Source organism: Lemur catta, chromosome 1, assembly GCF_020740605.2.
Source record: "Lemur catta isolate mLemCat1 chromosome 1, mLemCat1.pri, whole genome shotgun sequence".
Lineage (NCBI taxonomy): Eukaryota > Metazoa > Chordata > Mammalia > Primates > Lemuridae > Lemur > Lemur catta.
In genome coordinates, this window is record NC_059128.1 from 54,093,194 (window position 1) to 54,111,170 (window position 17,977).

A 17,977-nucleotide genomic window follows, 5' to 3' on the forward strand; every position below is an offset into this window, starting at 1 on the left:
GGGCTTCCTCTTGGCTGGGGTGGCGTTGGGCCCGCGCGGGCGCTCGGGTGACTGCAGCCACTCGGCTCCCCTCCCCCCCGCCCCGCGCCGCGCGGCCGCCCGTCGCTTCGCACAGGGCTGGATGGTTGCATCGGGCAGGGTGGCTCCAGGATGTTAGGGACTGTGAAGATGGAAGGGCATGAGAGCAGCGACTGGAACAGCTACTACGCGGACACGCAGGAGGTGAGAGGCGCGCAGCCGGCGGGGCTCTCGGGAGTCCGCGCCAGGGGAGCCCAGGGAGAGGTGGGCGCTGAGCAGGACGGGCGGGGCGGGCTGGGGGCGCCTCCCCGGTGCCACGGCTGCCCGCCTGCCGGTGTGGCCCTGGCCTTGGCCGGGCCTCGGAGCCGGACCCACTGCCCTTCTCTTCCCCGACTCTCACAGCAGGGGAGAGACTTTTAGAAAACTCCGGGCTTTGAAAACACCCGCTCTGGGAAGCACTTGCCTCTTCCCTGCCGAGAGCGGGAGCCAGAGCCCGGCCCGGGGTTCGGCGGGGTGGCGGGCGCCGGCATGAGTTTGGGAGCAACTCTGAGAAAGCCAGAGCACTCCTGCAGGGTGGCCTTTTCGTCCCGCCGTTTAATGCGCAGACGTCTTCTGATGAAAGCGCTCTGCCGCTAAGTTGAGTGTCTTAATAGTGAAACGATTTCTAAATTTTATAAAACTTGTTCTTGAAAAGCTCTGTTTGGGGAAAAGTATGCTCATTCGTCTCTAGAACCGCTGGGTGGCGCTGGTGCGACCAGAATCTTCTCTCAGAACTTGGGGCCGAGAACCTGTTTCTCTCTCCATTGTCCCCTTGGTTCATAGGGTTTGTTTTACAATGTGCACAAAAGGATTACAAGGAAAACCAGGTACAGGCAGGACTACCCCCTATTAAAAGTATTTTTCTGGAAACAGTTGGCAATTACCCCCCCCAAATTTAATTACTATTATTGAGAACGCTTATTGAAACTGCTTCGGATAATATTGGGAAGAGGAAAATAAAATAAACCCCAAAGTAAAAAATACTTTAAGACATACAAAGAAAAATTATAGAATCAGGAAATATTTTTATGGTAACTAATTTATTTAGATTTATATATTTATATATTCACAAATTTACCTCTGAGTTTATTTGCATATGATGGCTCACAGGGTGTTCCTATTTAAATCGATTTGTTCATCTCTTATGTTTTCAAACGGAGTTATATTTGCTGATCGAAATAAATTAAGGACATCATTATTTTTTATTAAATTATCAGAAAAGTAATTTTAACATATCTGAACTCTGTATTTTTAAAATACTGTACCTAATGCATTCCCAAATTGCTGTTGATAAAGGTTTCCACTTGGTAATTTTAAAAGGAACTCAGCGTTCTCCCAGAGGTTTACTTAGGACGCAGTCATCTGGACCCATCAGTCAATTAATAGCCCTAAGGAAAGAGCTTTCTTACATGTTAAAGCTGAGAGTAAGTAGAATAGCATTAAGAGAAAATAAGTAATAGTTTGATTTTGGAATTTGAAATTATCCTAAACTAGTCATGTAGTTTCAAAGGCCAGGCTTTGAAATGATCAGCAGCAACACATCAGTACGTGGAAAAAAAATAGATGATTATTTCAACGAATTGTTAACAAAATTTTCAAACGTTAAGGTACTGTAAATTAGTAACAGAATGAATGCACGTTTTTGAGTGACTTGCAGAGGTGTACATGTAAAGTCATGCTAAAGTTAAATAAATGTATGTAACACATTGATACTAGGCACTCCTCTTCTGCGATAGATCTATTTTTAGTTTTGTTTTTCCAAAACTTATTTAACTTATGAGTTTGCTTCCCTTTAATATTACAGTTTCTACAAGTAGGTGAAAAACACTACTTTTAAATAAAATAAACAACAAAAACTCATCACTTGTCAAAAACGTGTAAGACAATAAAGCCAGTTGCTGGGAAATGAATGATTCCGGAGGTCCTATGGCCATAGATGATTTGTTCTATCAGGGAGAGTTTCATTAACAGCCACCTAGCACAACTGAGACCGTCGTGTGGTCAGCTGGGCCTGGGAGCCTCTGTGGAAGTGGACTCGGAGCTGGTGCCTGTGATCTGCTCAGCAGGCCTGCGCTGGGGACCCACTGCACCCTTAGTGGTGATGTGAATAAGCAGAGGGTCAGAGATGAATTCTATTTTCGAAGTTTTGAAGACGATTTGCCCCCAAAGGGCGCTTTGCCCAGGCTGGTTGGGGTGGAGACTTGGGATACCGCCTGGCGTGGATGGAGGAGGCGATGAAGGGGACCTGGAAGTCAGCCCCTGTGCCTGGCGTGTAAGGCGATTACACATCTTCCCAGGGACATGTTTTCTGTGAGCGCTTATCTTTCATGCCTGCCGAGCTAGGATTTTCCCCCTGCCGGCAAGACATCTTTGCTTGGTCTGGGGAAGGCGCCAAACAGTTTGCCCAGGGTGGGGGTGTCCCGTGCTTTGCAGAAATGCTCTCCACTTGTCCCCGGGTTCGCCCCCGGCCGGCCGCCCTGCTGCGCCCACCACTAACCCCGCCCTTCGGGGCCTCTCCACTCGCTGTCTCTGCTCCAGGCCTACTCCTCCGTCCCAGTCAGCAACATGAACTCGGGCCTGGGCTCCATGAACTCCATGAACACCTACATGACCATGAACACCATGACCACGAGCGGCAACATGACCCCGGCTTCCTTCAACATGTCCTACGCCAACCCCGGCCTGGGGGCCGGCCTGAGTCCTGGCGCAGTGGCTGGCATGCCAGGGGGCTCGGCGGGCGCCATGAACAGCATGACTGCGGCGGGCGTGACAGCCATGGGGACGGCACTGAGCCCAGGCGGCATGGGCGCCATGGGCGCGCAGCCGGCGGCCTCCATGAACGGCCTGGGCCCCTACGCGGCCGCCATGAACCCGTGCATGAGCCCAATGGCGTACGCGCCGTCCAACCTGGGCCGCAGCCGCGCGGGCGGCGGTAGCGACGCCAAGACGTTCAAGCGCAGCTACCCGCACGCCAAGCCGCCGTACTCGTACATCTCGCTCATCACCATGGCCATCCAGCAGGCGCCCAGCAAGATGCTCACGCTGAGCGAGATCTACCAGTGGATCATGGACCTTTTCCCCTATTACCGGCAGAACCAGCAGCGCTGGCAAAACTCCATCCGCCACTCGCTCTCCTTCAATGACTGCTTCGTCAAGGTGGCGCGCTCCCCGGACAAGCCAGGCAAGGGCTCCTACTGGACGCTGCACCCGGACTCCGGCAACATGTTCGAGAACGGCTGCTACTTGCGCCGCCAGAAGCGCTTCAAATGCGAGAAGCAGCCCGGGGCTGGCGGCGGCGGAGGGGGTGGGAGTGGGGGCGGCGGGGCCAAGGGCGGCCCTGAGAGTCGCAAGGACCCCCCAGGCGCCGCCAACCCCAGCGCTGACTCGCCTCTTCACCGGGGCGTGCACGGTAAGGCGGGCCAGCTAGAGGGCGCGCCGGCCCCCGGGCCCGCCGCCAGCCCCCAGACTCTGGACCACGGTGGGGCTACGGCGACAGGGGGCGCCTCGGAGTTGAAGACGCCAGCCTCGTCTGCGCCCCCCATAAGTTCCGGGCCCGGGGCGCTGGCATCGGTGCCCCCCTCTCACCCGGCACATGGCCTGGCACCCCACGAGTCCCAGCTGCACCTGAAAGGGGATCCCCACTACTCCTTCAACCACCCTTTCTCTATCAACAACCTCATGTCCTCCTCGGAGCAGCAGCACAAGCTGGACTTCAAGGCATACGAGCAGGCACTGCAGTACTCGCCCTACGGCGCCACGTTGCCTGCCAGCTTGCCTCTCGGCAGCGCCTCGGTGGCCACCAGGAGCCCCATCGAGCCCTCAGCCCTGGAGCCGGCCTACTACCAAGGTGTGTATTCCAGACCCGTCCTAAACACTTCCTAGCTCCTGGGACTGGGGGTTTGTCTGGCATGGCCATGCTGGTAGCAGGAGAGAAAAATCAACAGCAAACAAAACCACATATATCAGACCAGACCAATAACAGCATAATAAAATCCTAACACCTATTTTTATTTCGTTTTTCGTGCACAATCTTTCCCCCAGTGCAAAGGACTGTTACTTTATTATTGTATTCAAAACTTGTTGTGTATTATTACAAAGACAACCAACCCCAAACCAACATTTTTTCCTGTGAAGTTTAATGAACCACGAGTGTATATATAAAATCCTCCTCCTTCCTTGCCCCCCTTCCCTTCTTCCCTTTTTCCTCTCCAGACAACATTCTAGTCTGTGCAGGTTTTATTTAACAAAAAAAGGAAAAAAAAAAAAAAAGGAGACGGTCAAGTTTGTAAAATATTTGTTTGTGGTTTTTTGCCTCTTTACCTGATGCACCCCCACAAGTTTACAGGTCTGTGGCAATACTCTTAACCATAAGAATTGAAATGGTGAAGAAACAAGTAGACATTGGGCTCTTAAAAGTATTGAGAGACAATACTGCTGTTATGCAGCAAGACGTAAATAGAATATAAACATCAGAGCCATTTGTTTTTCAGTTTACATTTCTGATACATTCAGATAGCAGATGTCTTTAAATGAAATACATATATGTACAATTATGCACATGCTCAGATATGTAGACATCCTCCATATATTTACATAGCATATAGAGGTAATAGGTGATATACATGCTACATTTTCAAGAGTTGCCTGACCAAGAATTTACAAGGACCCCAACCCTCTTGTCCTTTTTATCCACATATGGACCTGGGAATCAATTCCTCGGGAATGCCCTCCTCAAGAACTCTGCTCCTTGCTTTGCAGAGTGCCATGGTCATGTCATTCTGAGGTCACATAACATGTATAAAATTAGCTTCTATCTGTGTATGCCATTTAAAGAATATTTTTTTCCAGGAAAAAAGGGAATATTACAATGTTGGAGGAGAGATAAGTTACAGGGAGCTGTATTTCAAAATTTGGTCCAAGATTCCAAAATCCTATTGATTGTGGCCATTTTAATTATTGCCATCGTGTGCTTGTTTCATCCAGTGTTAATGCACTTTCCACAGTTGGATATGGTATTAGTATAGCCAGACGGGTTTCATTATTATTCCTCTTTGCTTTTTCAATGTTAATTTATTGCATGGTTTATTCTTTTTCTTTGCAGCTGAAATTGCTTTAAATGATGGTTAAAATTACAAATTAAAATGTTAATTTTATCATGTGATTGTAATTAAAATATTTTGATTTAAATAACAAAAATAATACCAGATTTTAAGCGTTGGAAATGTTCTTGATCATTTGCAGTTAAGGACTTTAAATAAATCAAATGTTAACAAAAAAGGATTTCTGTTATTTTCCCTCACTTAAATCCAAAATGGATATTTTCAAATTTTGGAAATGAATGTAAATGACAAAAAGGAAAATAATCTAAAACAATTGTTTTGTCTATGATTTTAATCAACATGTAGCTAGTAAAAGCAGTGAAAAAAAGTGAATGAAAATGGATAAATTCATTTAATATTTCAAGAATTGAGATTTTCAAGATTCTATATTTCCAGTAATGTTTACTTCATTTTTTAAACATAGGCTTAAGTCTTCCACGTTTCCTTTGAGTCTTTCCATTCACTACAAAATCAAATGTTGTTAATTTACCTTTCCCCCTTCTCCAACGTATCATTTTTCCTTTACCTGGGAAGTATTTGAGTGAGAATAAAATACCAGCTGTGGCTGATAAAGTTGTCTACAACAGAGATGCCCGAGCCCTCTTCTCATTAAAAGAGAAACAAAACTTAGCCATCATAGTAGCTTTGGAGGGGGTGGGAGGAGGGGAGTTAATTTGCTCCTGCAAGGGAAACTTGTACCACCAGGACATTTCAGGGTAGCTGCTATTTTGTATTTTGTGAAGATATTTTTAAAAATATTGTTTCTAAAAATATTGTTCCTAGGAGCTTAAAACTGATTATTTGCCTTCTAAGAAGCTTTCAAATGCAACTTCACACCCCATAGTTCTTGGGATCACAAAATCATTAATCTCCTTTGATAGTAGCCTCACTTTCCAGTCCACCTATTTCTTTGTAAGTCTTGTTCGGATTGACATCAACAATAACAACACCAGCCCAAGCAGAGGCTGGACTGCCTGATCCCTTGTGTATGAACTCCATCCTCACCAGGGCTTGAACTTGGGCAGCCTTTACTTTGATCGCCCTACTCCACACAGCAGACAAGATAAAAAGAGCTGTGTGAGTCGCTTAATTATCGCGTAATTGCCTCCCCAGATGAGAGAAGGGTGCCATGTAGCACTTGAGAAAAATTCAGAAATCTCAACCCCCTCTCCTCCGCTCACTTCAGCTAATGAAAGGAGAAGCGGAGGGAAATTACTGGTTTGAGTAATTTCAAAACCTAATTTGGAGGCCTAGGAAGGACGTTAAAATCCCAAAGAGACGCAAAAGCTTTCAATCCCAACAGTAATTCATACTTATATAGGGTAAACAAACGTGGTTGACAAATTCGAATTCCAAATATAATATAAAGGCGTGAGCTTAGGCCTCGGAATTTTACCGGGCCCCACTGATTCTAAGACCTCTAACTTTTGTGCTGTCCCCTCCCTTCTCTTTAACATATCAGTAATACCAACGTCTTAGCTTCAGTCGGCCTTAGCTCTTACTCTCCTACTTGTTGGAGACTTTTTGTGGTTATGCAGGGGTAGGGGCCGAGGAGCTACTTTGGAGACCTGCCTCGGAAGCTAGAACTCTGGGTCGCGGGGAGCGGGTTTTGCCTCGGCGCCCAGCTCCCGCCTCGTGGGCTCCTGCTCCTGCCTCGTGGGCTTCTCGCTGTTCCGAAACCGCGCACTCCGCCACCTCTGCGCCACGCGATCTGCGGCCCGCGCCTTAAGACGCCCATGGCTGCCGGTTGCCCAGTAAGGCGGACGGTGCCGGACCGCAAGCATCTGGAGGTGACAAGTGCAGTTAGTTCTTCATTGTTTGAGCATTTTCCCCTCCCAGCGAATAAATCTTCTGTTGAGCCTGAGACCTAAAAGTCAACAAAGAAGGCCAGCCGCCTCGTTATGGCTCCTGCGGCCCCAGCGGTCGCAGTGGCAGCGGCTGCTCCCGCTGCGTAATCCCTTCCTCGGAAACCCGGACACACAAACGCCCGAGCGCCCGGGGCTGGGGCGCCGCGCCCCTGGGCCAGGAGGTAAACAGCTGTGGTTCCGAGGGAGTGCGGGGACCCTTCCCGAGCGCGCTGCCTTCCTGCGACCCCCGCCCTCTCCCCCCTTTTGTCCCTGTGTTTCCATATTCCTTCACCTCGGATGCTCCCGAAAACGAGGCCAGGAAAGCGGGTGCTGACCGCTCAGCCGCGGTGCCCCCGGCTCCCTTTACTTAGGAATTTCGCCCGAAGTGGGGGAGGGGTCTTCCGAAGGGGGGAGGGAGGGAGGGAGCGAGGAGGGAAAAACCTTCCAACTGACCCAAGTTTAGAGCTCCGGAGGCCCTCCGATCCACTGACTACTCCAGCGAGCAAACACTTTTAGAAAAAGAAAAAGAAAACTGTTTGGGAAGTGAGTATAGTGCAGGGGAGGAGACCTTCAATTGTTACTTTCAACTTGCGTCTAGGAATAACAGGTCTGAAACATTTTTAACATGATAAAAAGAGGAGACACCAAAGATAGAGAAGAAGAAAAGCTCACCAGTTCCAATTCGGCAGAAACAACCCAAAAGTGTTAGCAAGTAGAAGGCAGCTCGCTCCGTCTTCTACATAATGGCTAATACAGTGTTTAAATCAAAGACAAAATTTAATTTCCTTTGTCCAGTCGTGACTTCCTTCATAGCAGAATAAACTGGTGAGAATTATTATGGGAGGAGGGATTAAAACAAACAAAATCCTGTTAAAGTTCTTAACTTCTTTTTTCATCTTCTAAAGGCTGGATACCTGACTGATTTCACTGATAGTACAGAAAACATTTTTCTCAGAAGTCTAACAGATTTGAATAAGCAATAACAAAATAATTCCTAGAGTGATAAAAAAAATTTAAACCTTGTTCTTTTGGCATATTAAAAATTGGTCTCAATTCCACGAAAATGCTTATTAAATTTCTTTGGAAAAAACTGCCACGATCAATACAAATTCCTTTCAATGCGGGCCAAAGTAGGAGACCTGAGCCCAAATTAATTAACCTTTCCTCAAGATCAATTCGTTTTCTGTTGATTTAGCAGTAATATTGTAGAACATTTAGCTATAATGTATTTTAATGTGATACCTCAATATGTCAAGGAGAAAAACTCGTTGAAAAATAAAATTGCTTAAATTATTTAATAGATATTTAATACACTTGTAAAAGGTATTTTGCCTTCAAAAATTAAATGTTAAGTGTTTATTTGAATTGTAGTAAAATGTGTTTTGCAACTAAATGGAGTTAAAATAATGCCTAATTACTTCAAGATAATTATGTGTGAAAGGTGATTATTTTTAAGCTACATTGAGCTAAATAGGTAATCAAATTATGCTGAAATTTAAAAATAAAATTTTCCAAACAAATAATCATTAGCATCAATAGATATGATAAGAAGAGTGTAAGAAAATGAAACAACTTGAAAGATTTTACAAACTTTCCGTTTAAAAACAGAATCCATTTTGGGAGATAAAAGGTTTTATCATGTAGCCATTTATGCAAGTTTTATTTTCTACCCATGACGGTGTTCACTGCATCCAAATAACACTTAACAGATTATTTTAAATCTGTATTTTTCTTCCAAATAGTTGTTTGAGGGCACAATGGTTCCATGGGTTTTTCTCTTTTTAGCTCCCAGCCCAGCTTGCTTCATTGAACTTTGGCCAGCTCGGACTGCAGCCCTCACTTTTCCCCCCAACCTCCAGCCGTCGTTTTAGCAAGCAATATGTGGCTGGAAAATAGCCATGCAGGCAGTTCAATTTTAACTTGTAAAATGTATGCATTTTCTTATTATAAACATTTTTAAACACCTGACAAGGGGGAAATCCTCACTTGCTACCTTTCTTTTTCAAACTTCCTCATTTCTCCAATTCTGTTAGCTGTGACTACACAGCGTAAGAGCAAACAACACAGTGAGCGTGAGCTCCCCTCCCCCTTGCAGCCCCAGGAAGTGAGGAGCCTCCTTTCTTCTAGATGCCACTTCATGACATTTTGGGGTTCTCTTAGTTCTAGTCATCTTAGAGAATAGAAGCAAGAGATTCTCCCTAAAAATCCAGGAAGGAAACGGTTTAACTGGAATCACGATAACTTCAAATCCAGGTGGGATGCTGGTCAAGGCACTGGTGAAATTAAGTTCGGAACCGGCCAGTGACGCCAAGGGAAGCCTGATTCAGACTTTTCAGTGTGAGGTTGCTTTGGGTTGACTTTCTACTTCTCTAAACTCCTCTTCAAGATTACACATTAGGGTTTTTTGGGTTTTTTTTTTTTTCTGAAACCAAGAAAAATAACCTGGAAATCCTCCCCCCCCCCAAAAAAAAAAACGATTGCCTTGAAATAGGTAACAATTAATTAAACTGGAAACCTCCTTAGTTTTTCCGCCTATGAAAGTTGTTACTCCTTTGCTTGTCTATTCATGTCTTGGGCCAGTATTTTTTGTTTCTCTCCCTTACAGCAAGGAGTTATTTTAAAACACAAACAATTTAATGAAAAAAATGTAAGGGGCTTTGCAGTGGTTTGTTTCGTTTATATATTTAATTTTAAGGATCCATTATGCTCGAGGGAGGAGATAGGCGCCCGCCCAGTGCAATGCTCTTCGAGAGCTGATTTTCTTTGCATGACTCAGGTGACTGGGGCATTTTTTGGAACGTTCCCGTAGCTCTGAGTCCCACCTGGGAGGCTTGTGCTTTACTCCTGCAGCCCAGCTATAAATGTCCAGCCCAGCAGCCTCTCAACCCCAAGCGTCACCTCCCGCCGCATCCTTCACCGCTTTTGCCAGGTGGAGGCCGGCCGATTCACTAGCTCACACTGCAATGAGCCGTGCTGTGACGCAGGGCAACGTCCAGGTTTCCTCGCCTCTCCCTGGAGTCACACTGCCTTCTGCTGACACGCGCTTCCTTTGTGTTATGCCTGGCTAATATATTAATGGGGCGGATAACCCGGATTCTTCGAGGAGGGGAGGAGGGGATTTGAGATAGGGAGGGCGGAGAAGGGAACCCAACAGCTCTGGTTGCTGACCCTCGGGCCAAGGAACTCAGAGGCGGCCCGGGGATGGGGGAGCGAATCGAAGTGGGGCAAGTTCACAATGGGGGCACTGAAAGTTAATTTAAATGCCTGTAACAAGTTTTAGAAAAGGCTACCTGATGCTAATGCCCTGTGGTTTGCTCAGAACTGCGCGGCCAGACGCCACGGAAGCTCGAGAAACTGTCCCTCTGACGGAGCGGCCGCGCGCCCGCTGCTGTCTCCGCCTTCCCCCACCCCACCCCGGCCCTGAGCTCCGCCGCGCTGCGCCGGTGCGAGTCACAGGTGAAATTCCTAGCTTTGAGTCCTAGGAATGCGCCTCTTTGAGGTGTACACCTCCGCAGACACAGACTCATCAAGCTGTAGCCGAGCCAGCCACTTTAGATGCTGGGTCCCAGTGGTTAAAAATAAAGACTTCAACCAGCCTGGCCCACTGCCTTCAAGGAGAGCCCGGCTTCCCCCACCGCGCCTCACCCCACCCCAGAGGGCAGTCTGGCCTCCCAGCCAGAGGTTTTAACCCGACCAGCCATAGATGGAACCCTGCGCTCTGCCACGAGGTGGGCGCGAGGAACGGCCATGCCCGGCCGAGGCCTGAGGCCCGGGGTCGCAGCCGCTGGCTGCGGACTTCGTCTCCCGTCCGGGCGCCCTCCCGCCTGGCCTGCGGCCACGCCTGCCAGACGGTGCCCGGGCGTCCGGAGACACATGCTGCCCGCAGGCCGCGCGGCCCGACGTGGTGCTCATTGCCGAGGCGGTTCTCAGCTCATCAAAAGCCCGGGCTTTCTTCAGCCGTATGGGCCGCGAGGTGAACAACAATGCTCGGGCCCCTTCACTTCAAAAGCTGCGATCAGGGGAAAGGCTCCCCCAGAGAATTTTTTTTCTCCTCAGCCTTTCATTCCTGGTTTGAAAAAAAAAAGGCATCAGCAACTCCAAGGCCCGGGCGAGCCTAATGCCCTTTGATGGGGATTGAATTCATTATCTCCAATAACACAATTGTGCTTGGCCAACGAAAAGAGCAAAGCAAGGCTCTATTCCGCCCGAGGGGCTCGGCGAGGCGGGGCGGACGGGCGAGGAGCGCTCCTGGGGACCCGCACGGAGGCGCAGTCTCGGCCAGCCCGGCGGGCTGCGGCGCCCCCTGGGCGCGGGGGCCGCGGGCCGGTCCGAGGCCGCAGGACCAGTAGCGCCGCCCGCGGAGGGGAGGCCGCGCGGGGAGGGGCGGGTCGGCTTTCTGGTTTGACTTATTTTTCGTTTCTCCCTTTGAAACTATCCCCCGAGAGCGGCCCCCGCAGACTGGGTGTTTGCTCTCCTCCCTCCCTGCCTCCAGCTGCGCTGCAGTCCCTGGCGCCCGGGGCGCGCTGGGCAGGAGGGCCCCGGTTGAGCACTCTAGGCTCTCAACATCCCGGCCCGCCCCAATCCTGGTGCCCTGGGCTTGGAGCCAGCTTTACTCTGAACCTAGCACGGATAAACCGGCCCCCTCTGCTCAGGCTCTCCCCATTGGCTTCCACGCCAGCAGTAGAGGAAAGGCGTCCCAAGAGCCTGAGCTGGGACCGCGGGACACCATGTCCGGCCCCTGGGTACTGGGGTCCGGGCGCTGGGCCTGATGCCCCGTCCACTCCGCTCCTGGCCCCGTGGACGCTGCCCCGGACCAAGACCCGTCACAAATGGCTCCTCCCGGGTTCCACCGCCATCCCTGCCCTTTCAGCCACCTCTAGCACCTGCTTCTCTGCTCTCCTGAATGTATGGAGGTGAAAATAGACTTAAGACATTGCGTCCTTTGACCTCGGGGTGTGGGGGAGGGGACGGGGGAGAGAGAGAGATTGATTTTGAATCCCTAAGAATCGTGATCAAAGAAGACTTCTCTATATAGCTTTGTAGCTAAATACCAGTTTAAGTCACTACTGAGCATGCTTCCTACACAATCCTACTTCCCCCTCATCCATTACTGGGGACAGTATGTACTGTAGTTTATTTCAGTCAGATAAACAATAATAAAAACAATTTAAAGAACTTTTAAAAAAAGAAACCAGAACACTTAGGAATAGGAATGCTCTGCAGTAGTGTCTGAGGATTGGTTGTTTCTCACCAATTAGTCATGACTTTCCCAACCTTTAAGCGATCCACTCTTTACTTTATGAGAATTGGAGCCAGCACACATATGCTATAGGAAGTATATATAGAGAGATCTGGATAGATACCTGTACGTGTTCACACTAATAGGTATACTGACTTAGAGGAGCATCCACCAGGCCTTCCCATCTACAAGAATGTCCTGAAAGCAAGAAAGCAATAAATTGAGTGATCTAAGACTTTCAGTGAGGGACTGTTCTCATCAGGAGATACAGAGATTTAGTTATTTACTTCTCTTCAGCATAAAATAGAGTAACCTTTACAAATTTAGCACATGGAACTCTGACCATAGTTTTTCAACTTTTAGGCTTAGGCACTGGGGGTGTGGGTGGGGAGAGAAAACATTCCATCGTGGTAGGTAAGAGTAAAGAGAAAGACTTCAGTTCTTCCCTCCTTTTTTAAAAATTTCTTTTTGTCTTATAGAGCAGCATCCTAATGTAACTTACATTAAAACACAAACTTACCTTTGTGGAGTCTTTATAGTTTTCATTTGCCTCAAAAAGGATGTAAACGTTTACCTTGCTGGTATTCCAAGTGTCTAATAAAGAAGTCTATGGGAAATTCTATTCTTTAGCTAAGTTTTAAACTCCAGATATTACAGGTTATAAAAAAACCAGTGACTTCTCTTTTGGACACTTAGCACACTTTTTATTCACTTATTAAAAAATAGATTTGAATCTTGGTGACTCATTCACCTATAGTGCAGTGACTTACTTCAGTCACCTTTTATAAAATCTCTTTTGCAACATAAAGTGGAGGTTTAATCTTTGTCTTGAATTGTGGGACACATATCCCAAACCTGGTGGACTGCTGTGCTTCCTTTGAATATTCATTATCACATGCTTAGAAATACTGGGAAGAGAAAGGCATTTACACAGGGTAAAGATGGCAGTGATTTAGATTTTTACATATTAACAATTTGAATAAGAGTTTAACAAAATATGAATGATCAGAATAAGTTACCCATAGGTAGGTGTAGCTATTTGGGAATTAATTTTCATGACATTTTGAGAACTTCAGACTAACCACTTTGGACCCAGTGTAAGAACTATTCCCTGAATAATGTGATATGTTCAAAACAACCACCAAAAAATCATTAATTCTGACATATATGGACCAGACCACAGAATCTACAGGACAGTTCTGTGGTTTATCCCATAAGCAATTTGTCTAGTGTCAGAGCACACAAAAGGATTATGCGGCTTCAGGTGAGCAGGGCCCCATAGGATGGATGAATTACTAAACAAAAGATGCCATGATTTTCATGCAGGTATCTTTGGCCATGGAATAGAATTAGGAAGAAAAGAGATGCAAGCATTTCAACAGAAATGAGAATTCAGTGTTATCTAATAGTGCAACCCCAAAGCATATTTCAGCCTTGAGATTCACTGAATTGTGGGGCCATAGAAAATAGTGATGGAAAAGACCCTCATGTCTCCTAGTTCACTCATCTGCAAGATTACTCTCCTCAGACTATTCTCAAGCCAGATCCAGAATAGACTGAAATATCAAGAATTGAAAGACTCTAATTTCTTGAGTTTATCTGTGTAATGGAGGAGCTCTGTATACATGGCGACCAACATTTTACCAACTGAATATTTTCTCTGATATTAAGGCAAAATTGTCTTACATTTTAAGTATGCCTCTTTGAGGGTCCATATTTATTAGGTCTCAAACCTGTTTCAGCTACCTGAATGCTTGTCTCTATTTATTTAGCCAATCTATACACGTTTACTTTCTTTAGTTCCTGGCTAAGATTGATCGAAATAAAACACCCAGATGGAAAACACCTTTAACGTGGAAAAGCATTTGATTTTCCATTCTTAATGTTAGGAGGGAAAAGTGAAGTTAAACCTCAAATTCCTTTGAATGATACCAGCATTATAAACACAAGACTTGGCCTGTTTGTGAGATGTCACGCAAATGCTAGATCACACAGCCTCTTTCCCTTTTAAGTGTAATTTATGTGAAGTCATAGGACTTCAATTTCTTAAAATGTGGTAAATTCTTAAATTATAAGAAAAAAATCCCTAGAAACCAGTTGAGAATTGGTTTATTTAGAAGAAATACTGTTCCTCATACTGGAGAGATTTCAGAGTATTTGTTACTTGTGACCCAGAGATTCACATGTGACCTATCAGGAATATATTATGTCAGAATTTTATATATTAATAGTAAATAGACCAAGGCAGTTCATTATAAAACTTCTAAAGAGAAGTAAAACTTTTATATTTCAATTCCAGGGATTCAGATGCTGGAGCTGGAAGCTGCATTATAATTTGGAGTCTCAGACTCAGAACTGAACTCTGGACTCCAGTGTGCTAAACAACTCTCCCACTCTCTGTACAGGGACCATGCCATGCCAAGGATTAACCCGTCGCATGGCACCTGTCGCTTAAGTTACAACAGCTCCACTGAGTCAGGCAACTAGAAAGCAAATGCTTACTTAATCTGACAAATAATTCACTTTGGAAGTACAATCATTGCAAGAACAGGTTGTGAGTTAAGTAGAGAGAGAAAATGAGAAATACTGAGAAATGATCTCCAATGCATTCCATTCACCTATCTCGTCTTATAAAATAGAATAGTTGAAAGGGAAAATTGGAATTGTAATCAAAACGAAAGGTTGTAGGGCCTCTGATGATTCAGAGAGTAACATTAAGAAGTTATGTAATAATATTACAGTCCATATAAATCCATTGAATACAAAGTTGCAAAGATATCAACTTCCCTCCAAATGGCCGTTGAGTCCCGAGAGGGGCAAGTTCTACCCAATTCTTGATGCATATGATATAACAAGTGGCAGTGTTGAGTTTTATTGAACTCCCTGCATAATGAGTGAAACTTTAAAAATATTCAAATAGCCTTCTTAAGTAAGGTAAATTATGTTTCCCCCCCCCCAGGATTTGTAGTAAAAGCATATTTTAAAGTCTTACATTCACTTACAATTGTTACTAGACAATGCTGTTTGTGGAATAATCTGAGATTTTAATAATAAAGCACAAATTAACAGAGTATAACTAAGCCCTTTCCATTTTAGTCTTACTCTCAGCAAGGGTGTAGTAGCCAGTGTTCAACCTGAAATATAAAACATATGGAAGGTGTTGAGATTCTTCTCAACTACACTCAAGACTCTTAACATTGGATTTGTCATGAGAGGTAATAATCAATGATTACCATGCTTTAATTAAAACAAATTTTTAAAGTGTTTTTAACTCAGGAGGGCAATTTGTTTTTGAGAAGAACAGAAAACAGAGATTTTCAGGCAAATGTAAGTGATAAACAGATGAAGGAAACAGGGAGGAAGGAGAAGCACCATAGCAGAAGCAGCAGAAGGTATTAGGTCATGTATAGACTCAGACCAAGGGACCGAGGGAGTGAGAGATGGGACAGAAGCAAATTAATAGCTAGAGAGAGCTAGACAGTGTGCTGAGGAAGGGCCAGGCGTGAAAAGATTTGGTGTTGTCATAGCAACGGGCTCAGCCCTGCTCCCCCTGAAGCCCATTCAGCTCTGAGCTGCCGGAACACGTTTTTAATTAAAGCGTATAAAAGTTGTTTTGTAAGGACTTCTCCTCATCCGATAGATTTCAAAATGGTTAATCAGGCTTCATCTCCTTTTGATGCTCACAAGAGCATGGGCTACAGCAGACACAGAAACTGCTGCTGCTACTGCCGCTGTTAAGTGAGTTATCTCTCAATCACACCTAATACCAGGAATGAGCAAGACATGTAGTTATTTAGATACACAAAAACAGAGAATTCAAGTGGGAGTGTGGAGTCCATTTTTATGGTTGTGGGTGGAGCGTTAATTTTCTTTGCTCTGGATACTATGCAACTCAGCCTTCTAGATGGCTATTGTCCCTAGTTGATGTTCTATTTAGCTTTTGAAAACAGCAAGATTTTTTTCCCCTTTGGGAGACACAGTCCAAAAGCCAAAATAAAGATTGCAAATTATTTGTATCAAATAATATTTAACCTAGCATGGGTATTCCAAAAAAGTTTGGTTTTACCACTCATGTAAAAAGATGGCAACCCATCCCTCTTTTTTTTTTTTTTTTGAGAAGAAAAGAACTCTCACTCCTAAATCCTCCATGAATTCATGATACACAGTAACAGTTACATTTAGTTCTTGGATATAATAGTCAAAAACAGCATATTTTGCTGATGCACTGAACAACTGCTTAGATGAGTTAAACTTTCTCTCAGCTTTTTCATATCCCTTTTTCCCAAACCTTGGCAGATAATCTTGTTTCTAACTTACTGGAAAAAAAAAAAAAAGAGAGAGAGAGAAAGTTGATTTTTACTGTCATCCATTCCTTCATCTATCCTATATTCCAACTCAACATTTCTACTTCTATACCAATAAAGCCTGCATTAGGTTCAGAAGGAGGAGTCTTGCCTCCTCTCTCAGACAAACATATCCACAAAACAATTTTACCAAACACCAACATTAGACGAGGCTGCTCTATAGCCATACAGAAGTGAGACGAAAACAAGACCACACTGTAGTTTTGTCTAAGCACAAATAAAAACCAGGTCACTGTGTAAACCACAAAAATAGCAAACATCCCCACCCCCATACCAGCTAGTAGGAGTAACTGTTGCTTCTTTACAAATTACAGCTTTAGCTTTGTTTTAATCTTCTCTCCTAGATAAGATTTAAGATACCCAATTGTAGAATTATTCCTGCTGACATCTTCCAATCCAAAGTCTCATTTTCTTGAACCCTCCCCCAAATCACCTAACACAAGCCCCAATCCTATAGAAAGTTCTTTGTAACACCCTCTTACTGAAATGCCACACAGTTCTCCATGGTGTGTGGTCTCCCTTATTTGTAACAAGCAATAAACCCAACTTATTCAACTTTAGGTATGTCCCTAATAGTCTGGCTACAGGACATTGACAGGCCTTTTGTTCCTTTGTTTCATGGCTTGAACTATCATGTAGCAAGCTAAAAGTTTATCCCTGTCCTTTAACAAAAACTCCTATCTTATTTCTATACCTGTCTGCAAGACATTTCCCTGAATATACGATATAGTTAAATTAAAGCAACACATTTCTCCCAGTAACAATGCACCTTTCCTGACTTCCATATTTTTTCTCACTCCCTTTAGTCATTCAGGCTTGAAAAGTCATAGTCATCATTGACTTGTCTCTTTCATTGCCCATACATCTGCAATAATTCCCATTGCCCCAACCTCTTCTTCCTTGAGATTCCAAAGGTCACAATTTTACTCCATACTACTGTCCACTATCTGTTAAAATGGCCTCCAGATTCTCTTTGGACAGCTTTTGTCTGTACACCATTACTGACCCAATATTGCTGAACAATAGCTTTCAGTGAATACAAATAAGTCCTAACCTCTTGAGGCCAGAGTTTCCAAAGGGGTAAAATTAGAAATTACACATGAATAACCAACATGATTTTCTTCCTTTAGAAAACATAATGTTATTTTAGGCTGCACACATGGAATGGGGAAAGCAAGAAGGCACTGGTCATCACAGGATTATGTTTCATGTGTTGAGATCTACACTCTGAGGAATACAGAAAAAGTGAGGTCCATTTAGAAGATTCTAAATATATCTAAAGATATTTAGAAGATACAGGTGAGAACTAAACCATGCCTTGGAAGGACGGCTTAGATGGAGGATGTTTGGCCACAGAATAAAACATTTCTC

At 45.0% G+C, this 17,977-nt stretch overlaps 1 protein-coding gene across 1 annotated transcript; it reads left to right on the forward strand.

Annotated features, from left to right (window-relative positions):
* On the forward strand, positions 1-5,334 carry FOXA1 (forkhead box A1). Its single transcript, XM_045568289.1, has 2 exons — positions 1-222; positions 2,596-5,334. Exons 1-2 carry the CDS (start codon positions 151-153, stop codon positions 3,937-3,939), a joined length of 1,416 nt encoding a protein of 471 aa, XP_045424245.1. The 5' UTR covers positions 1-150; the 3' UTR covers positions 3,940-5,334.
* Positions 5,335-17,977: the final 12,643 nt, after the last annotated feature.